General features: G+C 42.7%; 1 protein-coding gene across 2 annotated transcripts in view; it reads left to right on the forward strand.

Moving 5' to 3' along the window:
- LOC116399517 (filamin-A-like) overlaps positions 1-17,910 on the forward strand; it is a 32,067-nt gene that overhangs the window by 978 nt on the left and 13,179 nt on the right. Inside the window, exon 2 of one of the 2 annotated variants that reach the window (XM_031876730.1) lies at positions 7,915-8,394. In XM_031876730.1, the coding sequence (XP_031732590.1) occupies positions 8,025-8,394 (370 nt within the window). In that variant the 5' untranslated portion in view covers positions 7,915-8,024. The remainder of the gene's footprint in view (positions 1-7,914; positions 8,395-17,910) is intronic. The other variant, XM_031876731.1, reaches the window with a different exon arrangement.

A 17,910-nucleotide genomic window follows, 5' to 3' on the forward strand; every position in this document is an offset into this window, starting at 1 on the left:
GTCTAAAAGTCTTCACCTGGCTATGAAGAAGAGCTTTAACAATAAAAACTGGCCTTCATGAGTTTTGAACATGCAGCATGTCACTGCGGGTCTTCACTCATACAAACTTGCTTTTATTGTTAAAGCTCTTCTTCATAGCCAGGTGAAGACTTTTAGACCCTCACATTTCTAAATCTATTTAGCTTTTTATACCTTCTACTCTATGAATTGTTTGTGATCGATCAAATGACGGAGCCATACTTTATTTAACACATTTAAAGTAAGACAACTTGTTGGAACTTCTAAAGAAGCATTAATGTTTAAATATGTGTGTGTCTAGCCTATGTATGTACTGTACACATGTGTATATATGTATATAATAATATAATGCCAATATTTATAAAGTACTTTTCAAAACAAGTTGCAAAGGGCTTTACGTACATTTAAAAGAAAGCGATCAGTTATTTGAATATTATGATGACAAATGGTAATAAAACAACAGTAAAATCAATAAAAAGCTGAACACGATACATGTTGAGATGAAAATGATGACAAAGGTGCAGAAAATATATTTGGTTATTTCATAAAGAAACCAGAGACCATATGTGTGTTTTATTTAGGTATTTACTGTATATGTTGCTTGTTTTCACTTATTAATTTCGACACAAATACCCTTTTTAATATCATTACGGCACATTGTTGCTTTATCATGGGTGGGGTGTGACTTCAGGACTTCAATCATCCAAAAAGATGGTAAAATATGTCCCTCCAGAAGAACATAATTCATTGGTTGGTGTTCTGAACTGATCATTGCACATTAATTAATTACACACCTTTTTTTCACACATTTACATAACAGTCCTGTCTCGTCTTTACCTTTATTTATCCAGCTCACAGCTGTTTTTTTGTTAGTGTATTGGGAGAAATGCAAAAAAAACATAGTTAAATTCCTGTGCACACATACTAGACCAATGAAGCTGATTCTGAATCTGATCAGGTAAATCTAATAAGATTAATTGTATTACTGTCATGAGTAAAACTGTCTCAATTGGAAATCGTGATGATATCTGCCCCCAAATTCATCATTATCTTAACCCCAATGTTACTCCTCTCTTTTCATTTTCTTAAAACAGACTGAAAGGTTGGAACGTGCCTCTTTTATTCCCATGGTGAAGTTGATTCCAACCTTTTCTGGCATGGTTTCATGCTGTTTGGTCAGAACATTCCGGTACACCCTTCGTCTAAAACACGGTTAAGAAAAATGTGTTTGAAGATTCTAGGCTTTGAATATTGAATATTTGACACTTCTTGGCCTACATTCACCCGACAAGTGCCACCAAAAGACACACACACACAGAGGCAGAAGCCATGGCTTTGCTGTAATCTGTGCATCTCACTTCTTTCTCTTTCCTCGCATCACTCTATGTGTGCGTCTTGTGGTTAGTGGTGCTTCATGCAACGTTCATCTAACTTCCTTTGTTGAGCTCTGCTCTGCGCTGCTCAGCTTGTGGCTGATCGGGTGTGGTGAGTGATGATGAGAAGGTTGTTGGCATTGCAGGCTGGTAATGTACTACTGTTAGTAGTTTTATTGCAGGTTGGTACTGTACTAATAGTAGTATCATTGCAGGCTGGTACTGAACTAATAGTATCATTGCAGGTTGGTTCTCTCCTAATAGTAGTATCATTGCAGGTTGATACTGTACGAATAGTAGTATAATTGCAGGTTGGTACTGTACTAATAGTAGTATCATTGCAGGTTGGTACTGTACTAATAGTAGTATCATTGCAGGTTGGTTCTGTACTAATAGTATCATTGCAGGTTGGTACTTTACTAATAGTAGTATCATTGCAGGCTGGTTCTGTACTAATATCATTGCAGACTGGTTCTGTACTAATAGTAGTATCATTGCAGGTTGGTACTGTACTAATAGTAGTATCATTGCAGGCTGGTACTGTACTAATATCATTGCAGGCTGGTTCTGTACTAATAGTAGTATGATTGCAGGCTGGTACTGTACTAATATCATTGCAGGCTGGTTCTGTACTAATAGTAGTATCATTGCAGGTTGGTACTGTACTAATAGTAGTATCATTGCAGCCTGGTACTGTACTAATATTGCAGGCTGGTTCTGTACTAATAGTAGTATCATTGCAGGCTGGTACTGTACTAATATCATTGCAGGCTGGTTCTGTACTAATAGTAGTATCATTGCAGGCTGGTACTGTACTAATATCATTGCAGGCTGATGTACTAACAGTAGCATCATTGCAGGCTGATGCTGTATTAAAAATGGCATTCCATGTTGTTTGTTCTTTAAAATAAGCACTATATTTTTCAGGCTATAGGTTCACAATTGCTGGTACACAATTCTGATACTCTGATGATGAACTTTATGTTACGCAGACCCTCACATACTCGCAAGTGTAACTTTGGCTTTAATGGAACTACTACGAAAGATGCTCAATAACAAAAATGACGCATTACAAGCTCCGCAATGGTTTTAAATGGTATGTCTCCTAAATGGGTGGGGCAGTGGCAAAACCCACGTGACAGGAAATTGAGTCTCAGTGTGGTGTCTCCTTTCTGAACTGTCTTTGCTACTGAGCGTCTGTAGTTATAAGCGCCTGAGTATAACCGAGGCTTAAGTGAGTGGTTACACCATTGATTGATCGAGGGTTGGAGTTTCTCCATTGGCCATCGCTCTTTCATAATGAATAGGCACAACAGTAGTTTCATATTTAGGCAAAATTGTAGGAAGGGTAGTATCAATCCTCTCAACAGCAAAGTAGATTCAGAATCAAAGTTAAACTAATTCAAATAAACATGTCAGGCATCACAGCAGAGACTAGCGGTAGTCACTGCATAGTCCACCAATAAAACCCAGAACACCTTTGTACAGATCAAACAAACAAGCTATAAGATAACATTATTCCCTAACCGTAACCATTCTTATGGTAACCATGACTACAAAGCTCACATAAACTTAGAGAAATAGTGGGCTAAATGGAGCCCACACCACAATGTTGCCATAACCCTAACCCTAGCTGTGATTTGTAACCTATCCTTACTCTTTCTCTAAACCTAACCGAGGGATTTTTGTGCCTAAACCAAACCTTGCTGGATTAGACTTCATCGTTGACCATGTCAACATAACTGAAGGTGAATACTGATATAAGTAACTGTCTCATGTAGATGAAAAACTGGTCAGTAACTAAAGTAGTACCGTGAGGACTGTACTGTGTCAGTGTTTCACAAAATAACTTAGATCTTTTCACTTGAAAAGCATTACTTGATGTTGTAATGTGTCCATGTGCAGACACTATTAGGGACTTTATACAGTAGTTTAATCGTAATGCAAAATAATTTAAGCATCGTATTATATAATCTCCTAATATATTTTGAATGCAACGTTATCGTATCATTCAACAGCTCATTTATGTCATGTGTCACTCGCTTCCCGATCCGTACATCCTGCCCAAGAGCTACTGCACATGTGCATGGTAGGACTACACACACCTGGTTAAAAACCCTTGCGCACCCTATTTCTACCCTGATAATGCTACAATATTAATACATCTGTGTTGAAATCAGCAGGAGGAGAGCTAGTTAATGAGAGCTGTTAGCAGCACAATGCTGCTTGACTATACAATAGAGCTTACAGCGAACGTTATGATGCGTTCAAGCGCCACTCAGTGAAAATGAGTATTGAGCGAAGGTTCATGTAACGTTATCATGATGTGTATACAAGTAGTCTTGTAAAATGTAGTTTTTGGTGAGAAACTTGAATAAATCTAGTTGTTTAAAGGAGATGTTTTCACAGCAATATGAATATCAGAGAGAAAATTTCTCTGTATCGGCCACTGCAAAAGTCCAGCTTTCGGAATTGGTATCGGAAAGGAACAAATGGTACCGGAACATCTCTACTAAGTACAGCTAATCAATCAGGCAATTAAATGTAGTGTAGTAAAAAGTACAATATTTAATGTAGTGGAGTGCTATTGTAAAGAAATGTAAACAGAACATGTATACTCAAGTAAAGTACCACAGACTTGTACCTATATATATATACTTAAGAAATGTACTTAGTTACTTTTATTTCCCTGTATATATATGGACATTACAACTATTATTATGTATGTAAAGATCACTATTATTTTTGCAATTGGGGGGGGGCAAATAACAAGTAGATACGTTTAGAAAAGCAGAAGTGCCAAGAGGACATGAAAAGAGTGCAATTTCCAAAACAGTGAGGAAAGAAAATGTAGCAGATGAGCCAATTCAAAGACAGAAACTGGAAGATGTAGTACTATAAATACTCACTAGAGGGAGCCAGATGACAAGCCAGAGAGGACAGCTTGCTCTTCAGATCCTGAGACATCTTAATGTGTCTTAGTCAGCTCCTTCTGTCCCCGCCCCCGTGTTTTGTCCCCTGTTTATTTGGCAAATTCCATTGAAACAATAGACCACAAGTGAATATCTCACCAGTTGTATCACTCTTACTTACTTTCTTGTGCTTTCTGAAATTCAGTATGAATTAAACCCACAGAGGATACCTCTAAACACGTCTGTTTCAATGTATCCATTCACTTACAGCTTTATGTCTGTGTCTTAAGTTCCTCATGTCAGCTTTCCAATAAATTCTGCTGCTGTTAATCTGCCCTGCCTTCCTGCTCTGCCACAATCGGCATCCACTGTCATCATAACTTTTCCATTTTAATTAGGGCCAAAGCCTGTAAACTGTTGCAAGTATACATGTACGTAATGAATGAAAATGACGTGCCTACAGGGAACAGAGCTGAATTACTCCAAACTATCTAAATGTATTGTTCTATTATTTTAAATAGCCCAGAGAACGGAAAAGCATGCTAGTGCCGGATTGTATCTGTGTGTGTGTTACAATGATAGGGCTCTTTTATTGGGGTGTCAGGGTTGTTATGGGGTTGAGGGGCATTCTTAAGATTCTCCATTTACCAGACACACACAGACACACGTACACACACAGGAAAAGCCCTCTTGGTGGCTCCAGGCCTCACTGTGGCTCCTGGCACTGAGCTCCTCGCTTAGTCAGACAAGCTGCAGAGTCACATCTCTCTTTCTGTCTTTACGACTGCTGTTCCGTTAGTCCCAGCACGAAATTTAGTTTTTTACCTAGTCATGTTAAAGGAGCACTCCAGCTCACAAAGTTAGGGGACTTGTGAATAATAGATTTAAAAAACAATGGTCAAAAGGGAAGCAGCAGAGGTCGGGATATCCTGACTTTAGGGCTGGATCCTACAATTCCCATAATGCAACTCCACACCCTCATTTTATAACACAGGTTTTCTGTCTAATATTTGAATTCTCATGACAATCTCATACAGCGAGATGGTGTTCTGACAGAACGCAAAGCAAACCTGAAGAATCTGCTGCATGAACATACGGAGACGAGAAGAAGACGAAGAGAGACTGAAGAGAAAGAACAGAAAGAACTGGAGCTCCTGATGAGCTCTGAGATCAGCCTGAGGCTGAGCTGTCACACACCACGCACAGCCGATGAGCATGTTGCTAGCTAGCTTACAGCTAATGTTCATACAGTCTGTACATCGGCTGTGTGGGGCAAATAAACGCAGACCGCACACGGTCCAGCGGTCAAATTTGTGCAAAAGCACACATTCAGAGTTTAGAAAGGTCTCTTCAGAGCCACAGAGGACATCACACAACTGTCTCCACAGGCTGAGCAAGCTGTCCCCCATAGCTATAAACTGAACATCATGTGTAGAATGGGCTGAGCGTCCCTTCTAATCATTTTCCCAGGAGCTTTATGTTGTATGACAACAGAACAGAAATGACAATGGGAACACGTGCAAGACATCTGGATGATAATATTTGCCACCTCATCCCCTCTTTATCTCCTATTTGTACTGTCACTTCAGTTCATGAAACAACCCCCCACCCCCTCCTCCATTATATAGTGCACACTTGGAGTCTGATCTCATCTGGCTGTTTGGTCAGTAAGCTACAGTGAAGACAAACAGAGGTGGCGGGTAGAGGCTGGTGTCTAGACACTGTAACCTCTGTAAAGATAAGGCTGCACACACTGTGACATGACACAAACACACACATGCACAGGGATGAAGGCTGACATTTAGGCTGCATACTCCAACAATATACCCACAGATAAGCACACTGTCCATGCTTGCAGACACAAACAAGGTTCTGCACAGGAAAGGAAAGTTGAACAGAGCTGCATGCAAACCAACAGACACAAACAAACATATCTGTGTGACCTTATTGGGGAGTCGCTGGTGCTCATATCCCACTGGATCTCTCAAATATTTATTCCTCTGCTCCCCGGGACTCATCAACATGCACATTAGAAGAGCTAAACAGGGACCCTGAACATGGGGCCTTGATCTCTGTATGTCTGCCACAGTGTCACCTTGTTTCTACCGGCTCAGAAAACAACCCCCTTTTCCTCCAATAGCCACAGCGGTACTGTGAAAAAAGATGGGATGGAGGAGGAAGAGGGATAGGACTATCCCCAAATAATCAGGGATACGTCAGGGCTGGGAATTCTTTTCACTGCAGCTTCCTACAGAAGAATATTAGTGCCACGTGTGAAACATGTATTTGAGTTTAAAGTCAGAATTCCTTTTCAAGACCTGTGTGTCTCAGCAACACACTCTCGCCAGATCGGCACCAGTCTAGTGTTAACGTCAGCCAAACTGTGTCGAAATGTTAAGCTCTAGCAAACTAATTTAGGTAATAGAAATACATCAGACCACGCCCACTTAGGAGACAGGCAGTACAGCTGTAATTGTAATGCGTCACCTTTTATTATAGAGCATCTTATCAGACAAATCCCAATGTCCACACTCACAGACTCAGACTTTGAGGCGTGTTCCCGCTGACGGTTTGGGGCTGTCCCTCTGTCAAATCAGCAAGTGCGTGGGGGCCCTTTCCATTTTCCTGAGGGAATTACCCACAATTCAGCTTTGTGACATTAAAACACAGGGTTACTGGGGGCACAGAAACACTCCATTAACATTAAGGTATAAAAATGGTAGGCTACATATAAAAAACAACAACACATGAAATCAGATGAATGCAAGCAGCGGCCATATTGCACACCTGGTTTATTTCATCAACCATTTTTTGTTTTAATTTTGCTTAGTGATGCTGCTTTTGACAAAAAAAATACCTCTCGTACATCCTGTAAGCCTGGATGACTTTCAAATCAGGCAGTTAAAAATGTCAAATAAAACCCCACAAGTGTACATAACACGTTTTGGCATTGTCGTGAAATGTCTCTGTGGGTGCTGTCTGCTTCTTAGGATATTTTTCAACCATTTATCAGTTGATGTCAGTTAAGTCCCTGAGGGTTCAGGACCTAAGGCCTTAGGGAGGGGGGACATTGGGGTTGGCCCATGGAGCATTTTTGATGATCTCATAACTCAAATACATTTTCCACGTGGCCCTAATCGTCTTCCATAGCATCCATAGTCCGGTAGACAAAAACCTTTAAACACACTTTAAATATTTGTGAGCAGTAGGCTCAAATACATGACATCTCTACGTATGTATATTTCAAATGGCTGTAAAGTTGGATTCATCACACCAATGTCCAATAAAATACAACTTTACTGTTATGTTACTTATTGGGTTGAGGAGTATGCGGATTGTGCTTTCTTACATCAGTGACTGCCATCTTTGAAGTTTCAGTTGGACAGTCTCTTCTTAAAGTGGGAGTGCTGGACATGAAAAAGTGTCTCATTTTGTTGGAGCTGGCTCCTTACGCGAGCATGTCACGTGCACCTTCAGTTCCGTCCAACATGACTCCCTTTTCTGCTCTCCGGTGCCATAACCGCCTACTTTTCTTTGTAAAATTTCTGTCTCCGGGCTATAAGTCAGTCTCACTGAGTCCACTCCTCTCTTCTCTTTTGCTTTCCTCTCAGACAGACGAGCGACGAAGTGAGGGAGAGAAGGAGGGAGCGGCCACGCAGAGTCGAGCAGACTCCACCCAGAGAGAACGCCAGCGAACCAAGAGACAGCCGAGACCATAAAAATGAGTGGTTCACACCCCCGGCTCCACCAGAGCGCCGCGCCCGCTCCCAACGCTCTCGCCACGGACAAGGACGCAGAAATGCCCGCCACGGAGAAGGACCTGGCCGAGGATGCGCCGTGGAAGAAGATCCAGCAGAACACCTTCACCCGCTGGTGTAACGAGCACCTGAAATGCGTCAACAAGAGGCTCGGCAACTTGCAGACGGACCTCGGCGATGGGCTGCGGCTCATCGGGCTCCTGGAGGTCCTGTCCCAGAAGAAGATGTTCAGAAAGTACAACCAGAGGCCCACCTTTCGCCAGATGCAGCTGGAGAACGTGTCGGTGGCCCTGGAGTTCCTGGACAAGGAGAACATTAAGCTGGTGTCCATAGGTGAGTGAGAGACGTCTGCACACAGCGTGTGATGAATGAGTGCCTTTTTGGTTTGTAACACAGCTCCACCTTCATCCAGGTGGTCCCCTCTCTGATTGTGCATACCAGTTAGGTTTTCTTGAAGAAATGAGCTCGAGTGGTGCTAAGCAGCAGCCAAGATTGGAGTACAATGTCAAATAGGTGGTGATAATGGAGAGAAAAGTGCAGGTATGCATGCATGCAGGGTCGAATAAAGTTGAGCATGTTGCTGCCCAGTAAAAAAAAACAAAAAAAAAAAACAGTCTGCTTGTAAAGAAAGAGAGGTGAAAACACACTGGAGTCCACCGTTGTCTCTGAACAAGTGTTAAATAAGCCTAGAGGAGAGTCGCCGGTGTCTGGGACAGTACTGAGTGTGTTTTCAGGCGTTTCCCTGGAGTCCAGGGGCGTAGTGCTTTTGTCTCCGGCTGTCCACATTTGAGGTGGGTTGTTTTTGGGAGGAGGGGGTCTGACTGTGCAGAGGGGGGCCCCGGGCTCTCTGTGTTCCCCTGCCGCCTGAGCAGAGCAGAGCAGAGCTGGGCCGGTCCGAGCCAAACTTTGTGGGCCGGGATGTAACTCGGGCCTAGTGGGATAGTAGAGCTGATCCTGCACACACACACACACACACACACACACACAGAGACACACAGGGCTATTGTTTGTGCTCATGTCGTGCAGCGGGCTGTGGCTGGGTCTCCACAGCATTAGAGGTTGTGTCTCACGGTCGGGGACACTGGGTTTAATGGGCTGTGCCTGCATGTAGCCTCGTACCTGCTCACAACACGGGGGATTTTACAGCTACTGCAAGTAAATTCAAGTATTTTGTTTTTCTGCTGAGCTGTAATACAAAACAAGGAGAACATAGCATTCCTGTGTTCATCTCTGCCCCATACAGAATAGATCACCTCACTGCAGTGAATGAGTGGCTCTCAAAAGGGTGCTTTAATAGATTGGGTCCCAAATCTTAGCTGTTAATTTGATTCATAGTTGAGATTTGCATAGAGTGGAGATGTTCCGATACCTTTTTTTTCCTTCCCGATACCAAATCCGAAACCTGAACTTGTCAGATCGGCACTGTTCGTGTTGCACATGCAGCTCTCAGCAGAGATGGGAAAGAAGCGAGGCGGCTCACTCGTTAGCTACTTCCATCATCGATTTCAGAAGCGGCCATGGTTTTGTTTTCCGGAGCTGATGATGGAGGTAGCTAAGTAGTGAGCCATCTCTCTTCTTTCTCCTCTCTGTCGACAGTTGCACATGCTGTTGTTTCTGTGTAGCGTAAATGAGCTGATGAATGAAGTGGTAACGTGATATCCGATCAGTGCATAGACTCACATACTTGCTACACCCGCTCCAGTAATTTAGACTGTATAGGAGGCCTTTTTGATACTGGTATCGGAGCAACTCTACATCAGAGGGCCTAACCCGATCAGATGTTTTACCCTGTCCACACCTGGAGTAAAGACAGACAACAGGCTTCTCTCTGAGACAACACCTTTATCAACAGAGAGTCTGTGGTTGGAAGGAAAGGAAGAGGTTTGTGACCGAGTCTGTGTGAGTCAGACATGAGTGAGTCCCTGTCATCCCTCGCTGGGGAAATGTCTGGCTCACTTCACGGTTTCCACCGCACATGTTGCTGCTTCCTTCTACAGCCAACAGGTGAGGCGATGGCACTGTTCTTACCTCATGTCAAATACAATAGCACCCCAAACTTCATTAGCGGACAGGGAGAGGTGGAGCTGCTGAGGATGGATCACCTCATGGCTGGAGGGTGGTAGTAAGGTAGTATTCAGGGCATTGTACTATTGTGAGCCATCCTACTCAGCACCGTCTGTCTGTGTCTGCAGCTGACTCACCCTCATCCTAACAGCTCCTGTTGAGTCATTTAATCTGAAGATGAGAGAGCAGCCCGCTCTCCTCTTTTACTTCCTCCTTTCATAGCAGAAAGTGGGCACACCCAGCCAGCAACCCTTACCACAAATTACAAAACTGCCATCACTGCTCAGCATTGATGCACGGGGTCCCTCCCTCTTTCTTCGGTCTGAAGCTCTCGCTGTCTCTCTCTTTTCTTTCAGCAGTTCGCTTTAAACCTTTCTGCCCTTTGTGGATCTTGATGTCCACACCTCTTTCATTTCTCCTTTGCTTGATACACAACAGTACCCAGTTTTACACTGTCATCAGTTACTTTAGACACGCCAGTCATTTTCTCCATCCAAAAGGCCACAGTGGTGGAGTGTGGAACTGGACTAGGGGTGCAAAGAACAATCCTAAATAAATAATGGATTAGTCATTTATACTATAAAATGTCAAAAATTCCCAGAGCCTGAGGTGACATCTTCAAACAATCCCAAACCCAAAGCTTACAATTATGTAGAACAGTTTAGACAAGCTGAAACAAGCAAATGTTTTTGTACTTGATAATAAAAGACTAACTGTCAGTACGGTGAAAATGTGAAGCTGGCTGCAGTAGCTGGTTAGCTTAGCATAAAGACAAGAAAATGGTGAGAGAGACATCTAGGATGGATCTGCCCTAAAGAAAAAGAAATCACCAAGAACACTCTAGAGCTCACTAATTACCTTCTTGTATCTTGTTTGTTTAATCCATATAGAAACCCAAGTGTATAAACAACAAGTTGTGGTTTTATGGACAGTTATATACCAGGTTGCATGTGGAAGTTACCGGGCCCGACCAAAAGATGGTCCACATACCCTCAGTAAAACAACAACTTATGCTTTTTACACTTTACCTGTTTCTTGGCTATATGCTAAGCTCATGCACAGACATAAGAGAGGTATCATTCTCCTGGTCTAACTCTCTGAAAGAAAGCAAATAAACTAGTTTCCCAAAGTGACAAACTACTTATCGATTAACAAACTGCCCTAAACTGGACTACTAAACTACTGTAACAGGATTTCTACTTAACCCTACACTTGCCAAACTCTTGTTAATTATTGTATGTGGTCTGCTCATAGACTGTATATAAGAAGTGATCGTAGTCACCGGGACGTCACCCTTTAGTTCTGAAGCCTCAGGTTCGCCATGTTGGCCGTCGCCATCTTGTTTTTTGCAACCAGAAGTGACACAAGAGGGTGGAGCTAAGTACAACCGAATCCTGAAAGACACATTTAGGCGACCAAAATGTTACAATTAACCTTCATGTACTGAAAACACACTGAAAGGGTTAAAGTTATGAGAGGAAAACATGGACAACTCCCAGACCAGACAATGCCGTGGAAGCGACCTGTCAATCACAAGGTAGTCCCGCCCTAAAGCAATTGAAGAAGACTTGAAACTATTGATTGAGACCATAAACTCATGTTTCCAATGTTTACTGAGGGAATACATCAAGAGAGAAGTAGTCATTTTCTCATAGACTTCTATACAACCAGAGGAGTCGACCCCCTGGTGGACATTAGAGAGAATGCAGGTTTTAAGGCACTTCAGCTGTGGCTTCACTTTTCAGAAAAGGAGGCTGCTGTCTGCGTCACCAGCTTCAATCACAGTTACCCCACGTCTTAGCATCACTGAGATGAAGGATATTATTACTTGAAATGGATCCACAGTTGTTATCATGTTGGGTCTTTCAGCAGGCTGTGAAGATAGAAAAACCTCAACAGTTACTAAACTCGGCTCTACCCTGCAGCATAGACTCTCCTCACTGTCCCAGCACAAACTTGAGCTCCGTGTTCACTGTAATGAGGTTTCAACACACAAAAGGTAATCTCTCTCTTTCTCTGCTGTTTTGACAAAATCCCACATGATCTGGCACCGGCAGCAGACTCATGATTACTGATAAATCCAGGGCAGAACTCGCTTGTATTCGGCCAGGAACGCGGTTAAAGAGCCATAACTGTGGTGAAAATGGGAGAGTGACTGACGGTAGCACTGGTCAAACAGGCTGAGGCTCTCCATCATGTCTCATAATGTCACAATAAACTCTGCATGTGATTTGCATGCGTCTGTATATTTAATTTGTTGTGATAATTAGAAGGTTTATCTTTAAATCAGGAGTTCAAAGAGGATGCACGTCTTGTGCTTGTCAGCTTATGTTCATATTCCAATGCTCATCACACCCATGTTTGGACCAATCATTTCACCTGGTATAAATCTGTTTATGGTGGAGCTTTAGCTTTAGCACACACTAGTTTATGTATTGTGTTTTTATTAATATAATAAATCATACTAATTTGTTCATTCCCCTTCACTAAACTACTCCTTATCTCTACCTGACTGAGCTTGTGTGGAGTTCGTCGAAACAGTATGAATGGCAGCAATTGTGCCAAACTCTTCCTGTCATACATCCACACAGGAGGGATGTGAAATAAACAGAGCTGTGGTGTAACTTTGTACCTGGCGGTTCTTTGCCTGGGAGCAGAGACATGCAGGTTGAGACAGACCTCTGTGTGGCAACGACCAGGCTGTCTCCTCCTGTTATATTACTGAAAGAATGAGATAAACAAGCTTACAGAAGAAGTTATCCTCGGGGGCTAAGAATGTGTAACTTCATAGAGATGAGATAATATAATCTTTCTCTTACAGTAGAAAAAATGGAATTCCTAAGCAATAAAACGCATCCTTGACATATCTATTTCAGTACAGTACTGAATGGATTTGATGCTAAATTCTCACCTGCTGTTTTCTGGCTCATGTTAGCCAACTTTTAGGTATTGCTGTGTAACTGCCACAGTTGAGTCAGTGGAAGTGTCTTACAGTTGCATTCTTTCTACTGGCCTTCAAGGGGCGACTCCTCTGGTTGCAAAAATAAGTCCGTCCACAACTTTACTGTTTTAGCTCTTATCGGTTTAAGCTAAAATTATTTTTCTCAGGAGTTGGTGGAGACCAAAACGGAGTTAAAAGGAGAGTGGCTATTGGACTTATATTCATCAAGTCACTAGAAACCAAATTGATGCTGATGTTGCTACGCGTATGTGTAAATAAGCCACTGTTTGCTAACAAGTTCGCCATATAACTTTGTTAGGTGATGATATGACAACAATGTGTTTACAGCAATGTTTCTACTGCCCCTAGGTGGCCAAAACATCAATGCAGGTTTGACCTAGATCCCTGAGTAATTGACCCCTCGCTAAGTCCCGCCCTTCAAACGCAAACTGGCCAATCACAGCGTAGCTTCGGCCAGCTTTGACCAGGGTCCGACTGACGGAGCAGCAGCAGGGGACGGGGCTAAGCCAAGGGTCCATTACAGCAAGAATGCTAAAGCAACCCCCAAGAGTGGTACAATTGCATCGTCAGTCATCATCAGATAATGATTGTAACTGTATAGACCCATTGGGGGAAATCTAAACGGTCTGTATACTGGGAGCCTGCTTGTGTTCGGGATGTCATACAACATCAAATGTAATCAAACATTTCAAAAACGAAATAAAAGTGACGGTGGGGCAAAGGCCAGAGAGGAATGTTGGCGAGAGAGAGAGAGATAACGGAGAGTTTAGCCACTCGGTTGGGTCAAAACGGATCACTTCCTGCCAGCTCATTATCATTAGCATAACTTCCTGTCTGCACAGGCCAAAGGGAACTGGTCAAGTGGATACTGGGGATTAGCAGAGTGCGCATTCCCATTCAGTACAGTGGTATTCAGGCTATTGCATTACATCAGAGTTGGAAACATGCCCCCACACCCCATGCCTCCTGTTCAGACTGAACAAGCACACATAAAGCAACATATTCTTTAACTCAGTCACAAATATTGCGATTGTTCGGTTAGATATGTCAATAAATTGGCCCCTTGCATATAAACCGTAATGCCACAGCGTGTCTTGTAATGTAAAACATTTTTTTTTTTTTAATCAAATCAAGAAACAAGCACTGGATGATGGCAGTTGTTTGTGCTTTGTGTCCTGTCGATTATGTTACAAGGTTTTACAGAAACACGTCTGGTGGGGATCTACTTTTCCAGGTCTGAATCCTTTTTGCAAGGCCGAGAACTATCAATTACTCGGGAACCCAAACTCTGCTCTTCTGGTTCATCGCAGTTCTCTGAGGTTTCCAGGAAACAAACAGTTGATCAACGCAGCCTGGTATTTGTTAACCCCCCCTTAGTTTGTTCGTCATTTTATGTGATGCCTGTGTCCTCCTCTCACCTCCTCGGCCCCTGTCTTAGCCTGTCCCTTTACTTGCCGCTCCCACTTTTCCTCATGTTTTTATGTTTTTCATATTTCTTTCTTTCCCTATCCCTTCAACATTTTTCTAATTTTTCGTCCATCCTCAGTGGGTGCTATTGTCAGTGTGGGCTTTTAAAAATGTCCCACACAGCACTTTTCCGTACCCTTTTTTTTTTTTCTCCTCTTTTCTTTCTCGACCCTCCCTCTCCCTGTCCTGTGCTGTTCTCCCTCCGTCTGTAACCAGAGCCCAGGGAATGGGAGGGCTGCCAGAATCCAGTTTGCTTCTGCCCTTTTAAGGCTAAAAAACCAGGAGGAACTTTTTCCAGCGGAGGGAGTGGAGAGAAGGAAGAGAGGGAGGGAGGGAGGCGGACTGGAAGGAGTAGAAAGGAAGAGGAGGAAGTGTAGTACCTCCAGTGTGGCTTGTTGCATGGAGTTAGAGAAGGGAGGAGGGAAAGAAGAGAGAGCTCCAGGTCAATGATTTTCAGCTTTTGGAAGTTTGAGGCTACAAGCTGAATTCATGTCACAGTTGTGAAGCAAATGTTTCTGCTTCTTTGTGGGTTTTGCTGAAGTTTCATGTAGTTCATCCCCATTTTGTATGATGGGAACATAATACATGATAAAACATAACACTGAGTTTGTTTGTGTATGTGTGATAAGGACAGTGTGGAATGTGTGACATTTCCTCAGACTGTCGGACCAGGGTTTGGTCACTCCAACCACTCCCTCTTTTCCGTGTGTGTGTGTGTGTGTGTGTGTGTGTGTGTGTGTGTGTTTGTGTTTGTGTTTGGCCACCATTGTACTTTTAGGGTCAGTGATAATGAGTGTATAATGTCTTAGGGACAGTGATAATGTTGAGTGTATAATGTCTTAGGGTCAGTGATAATGAGTGTATAATGTCTTAGGGACAGTGATGAGTGTATAATGTCTTAGGGACAGTGATAATGAGTGTATAATGTCTTAGGGACAGTGATAATTTTGAGTGTATAATGTCTTAGGGACAGTGATAATGTTGAGTGTATAATGTCTTAGGGACAGTGATAATGTTGAGTGTATAATGTCTTAGGGTCAGTGATAATGTTGAGTGTATAATGTCTTAGGGTCAGTGATAATGTTGAGTGTATAATGTCTTAGGGACAGTGATAATAACGAGTCGGCTAAATCAAAATGAATTCCCTCCCAGTTTAATCCAAGACTTTACAGAATGTAATTTATCCCAATTACAGAACTGAAAATGTACAAACTTTAGTAAATGTGTGCGAGGAGAGTCTACATGTGAATTGGGGAAAACATTCAATCAATATATATCACCATGTCAGTATTTTTCTGTGTTCTCAAACGTTATGTTTAAATATGCAATTAAGGCATTATCTAATGGTAACTTTTTGTGACTTAAGGAGAAAACCGCAGACGCAAATAGACAGTAGTAAAATAAACTCAATGTGTATTTTGGATGTTTTCTCTCCACTAGTCTGAAAGAAGACATGTGAAGTAAGCAAAGTAGCCAAAAAATCTCAAAATTGACCAGTGCATGAAAAACAATGTTTTTTGTCTCCCCTTATACTTACTGTTTTAGTCATCACAATATATTTTTAGGAAACTTTTCAGGAGACAGTTACACATTTCTATCAGAACATAAAGCCCAATATCGACACTTAAGTTGAAAATATTGCCACTTGACAATCCAGTAATGATGTACCAACCAATAGCATTTTTTTTTATTGATTGCATAACATGAAAAAAAAAAACTTTTGGTAATGATCCCCTAAATTTTCCTCTTTATTTTAAATTTTTTACAGAAATGTGACCAAGACAGTACTGACTGTGATGTTTTACAAACAAATACTTACAAACTAATGTTTCCAAATGACTTCAAACGTATTTTTGGATTTGTTGTTACCCATTGGTCGAAATATACACGGATACTATCTTCAATAATCTAATATATTAGTCTAGTTCTAGAATACATACAAGTCACACAAGCATGGTCATGTGTTGGTGGGTAGATTATATAAATATGAGGACACCATGAGCGATGGACAGGGAAGGGACAGACCCCCGGCCCATCTAGACCTGCTGTGCTGTTTGGTCCTTTACAACATCTCAGGACTAATGTGAACCAGATGTGGCAGTGCAGCCTGAATATTGTGCAGAACCTTTCCTCTTGCTCTCTGAGCTTTCTCCTCCCTCTCCCTCCCTGAGATGCTGGGATCAGGTCAGGCTGTGGGTCAGGGGTTGCGATGATGTCATAGCGATGCCACATAAAGGGGGGTGGTAATGAGCCAAAAAGATGAGTCATGGGAGTTTTAGGGGGTAGATGGAGCATCAACCACAGACATGCATACTCCATACGGTAGCCTGGGTTGACTCTGCCCCTCTATGTCTGGGGGGGTTATGAGTCAGCAGAGGGGGAGTCTGATCTGCAGCAGTCTGTGTCCGTATATGGGCTCCATCAGGCTCGGTGCGCTGTGGTCTGACGGGAATGCTGGCAGATTCCTTGCGTGTTTAGTGGCTTTGTGTGTGCGAGAGGCTGGAATCAAAGAGCAGCACACAGACACACACGATGAGAAGTGATATCCTAACGGCACTCGTCTGCTGATGTCCTGCACTGGTCAGCTTTGTTACAGCCAGAAAAGTGAGGCCACGAGTGCTCATCACCTGCTGCTGTCACAGCACATTGTAGGATACAATGCTTCGGCCCTGAAAAAGAAAACGCGGGACGGCAGTTTTTCACTATTTTTATTTTTTTAATTAATTTTACATCAAGAAATTCTTATTTAATTAACACTTAAAATACTCATTAGTTAAACACAGTGTGCTGTTGTTGTGGTCCTGCTGTAGTGGGATTGTGCTGTGGGGGCTGACGGGTGCTATGTGACACACCTCTGCTTCAGCTGACTTACATTCCTTCTGCGAGTGCCAACCTGTGGTACACGTGCACACCCCCCTCAGGCAAATTTATGATATTGGGCTACATAAATACAATTGTCTTGGCTACAGCTTTCTCTGTCTTCAGGCAACCCTTCTATCTCTTCTTCTCTCTGTCTGTCTGTCTGTCTCTCTTTTACACTCTCCTACGTCTCGGCTCGCCTCTTCTTCTCTCTATCATTCCTGAGCAGATCGAGTTGGCACACAGTTGCTAGAACGATCCAGCTCTGCTCAAAGTTCCCATGGCGACGGGGGTGTTTTTTCCACTGGGAACAGCTGACATGTCGTGTATCGTAGGGCTGGCAGCTGGTGAGCCCATCTCTCTGTTGGAACATGACTTCAGACGAGCAGCACGCTGAGGTGGACTGGTTTGTAGCTCTGCATGTAGGCAAAGGAACTCTCATCAGCTTTTATTCATGTCTTAACAGCCTTTGTTTCCAGACCCCCCCCCCCCCCCCC

Source organism: Anarrhichthys ocellatus, unplaced genomic scaffold, assembly GCF_004355925.1.
Source record: "Anarrhichthys ocellatus isolate YVR2014 unplaced genomic scaffold, GSC_Weel_1.0 scaffold114, whole genome shotgun sequence".
Lineage (NCBI taxonomy): Eukaryota > Metazoa > Chordata > Actinopteri > Perciformes > Anarhichadidae > Anarrhichthys > Anarrhichthys ocellatus.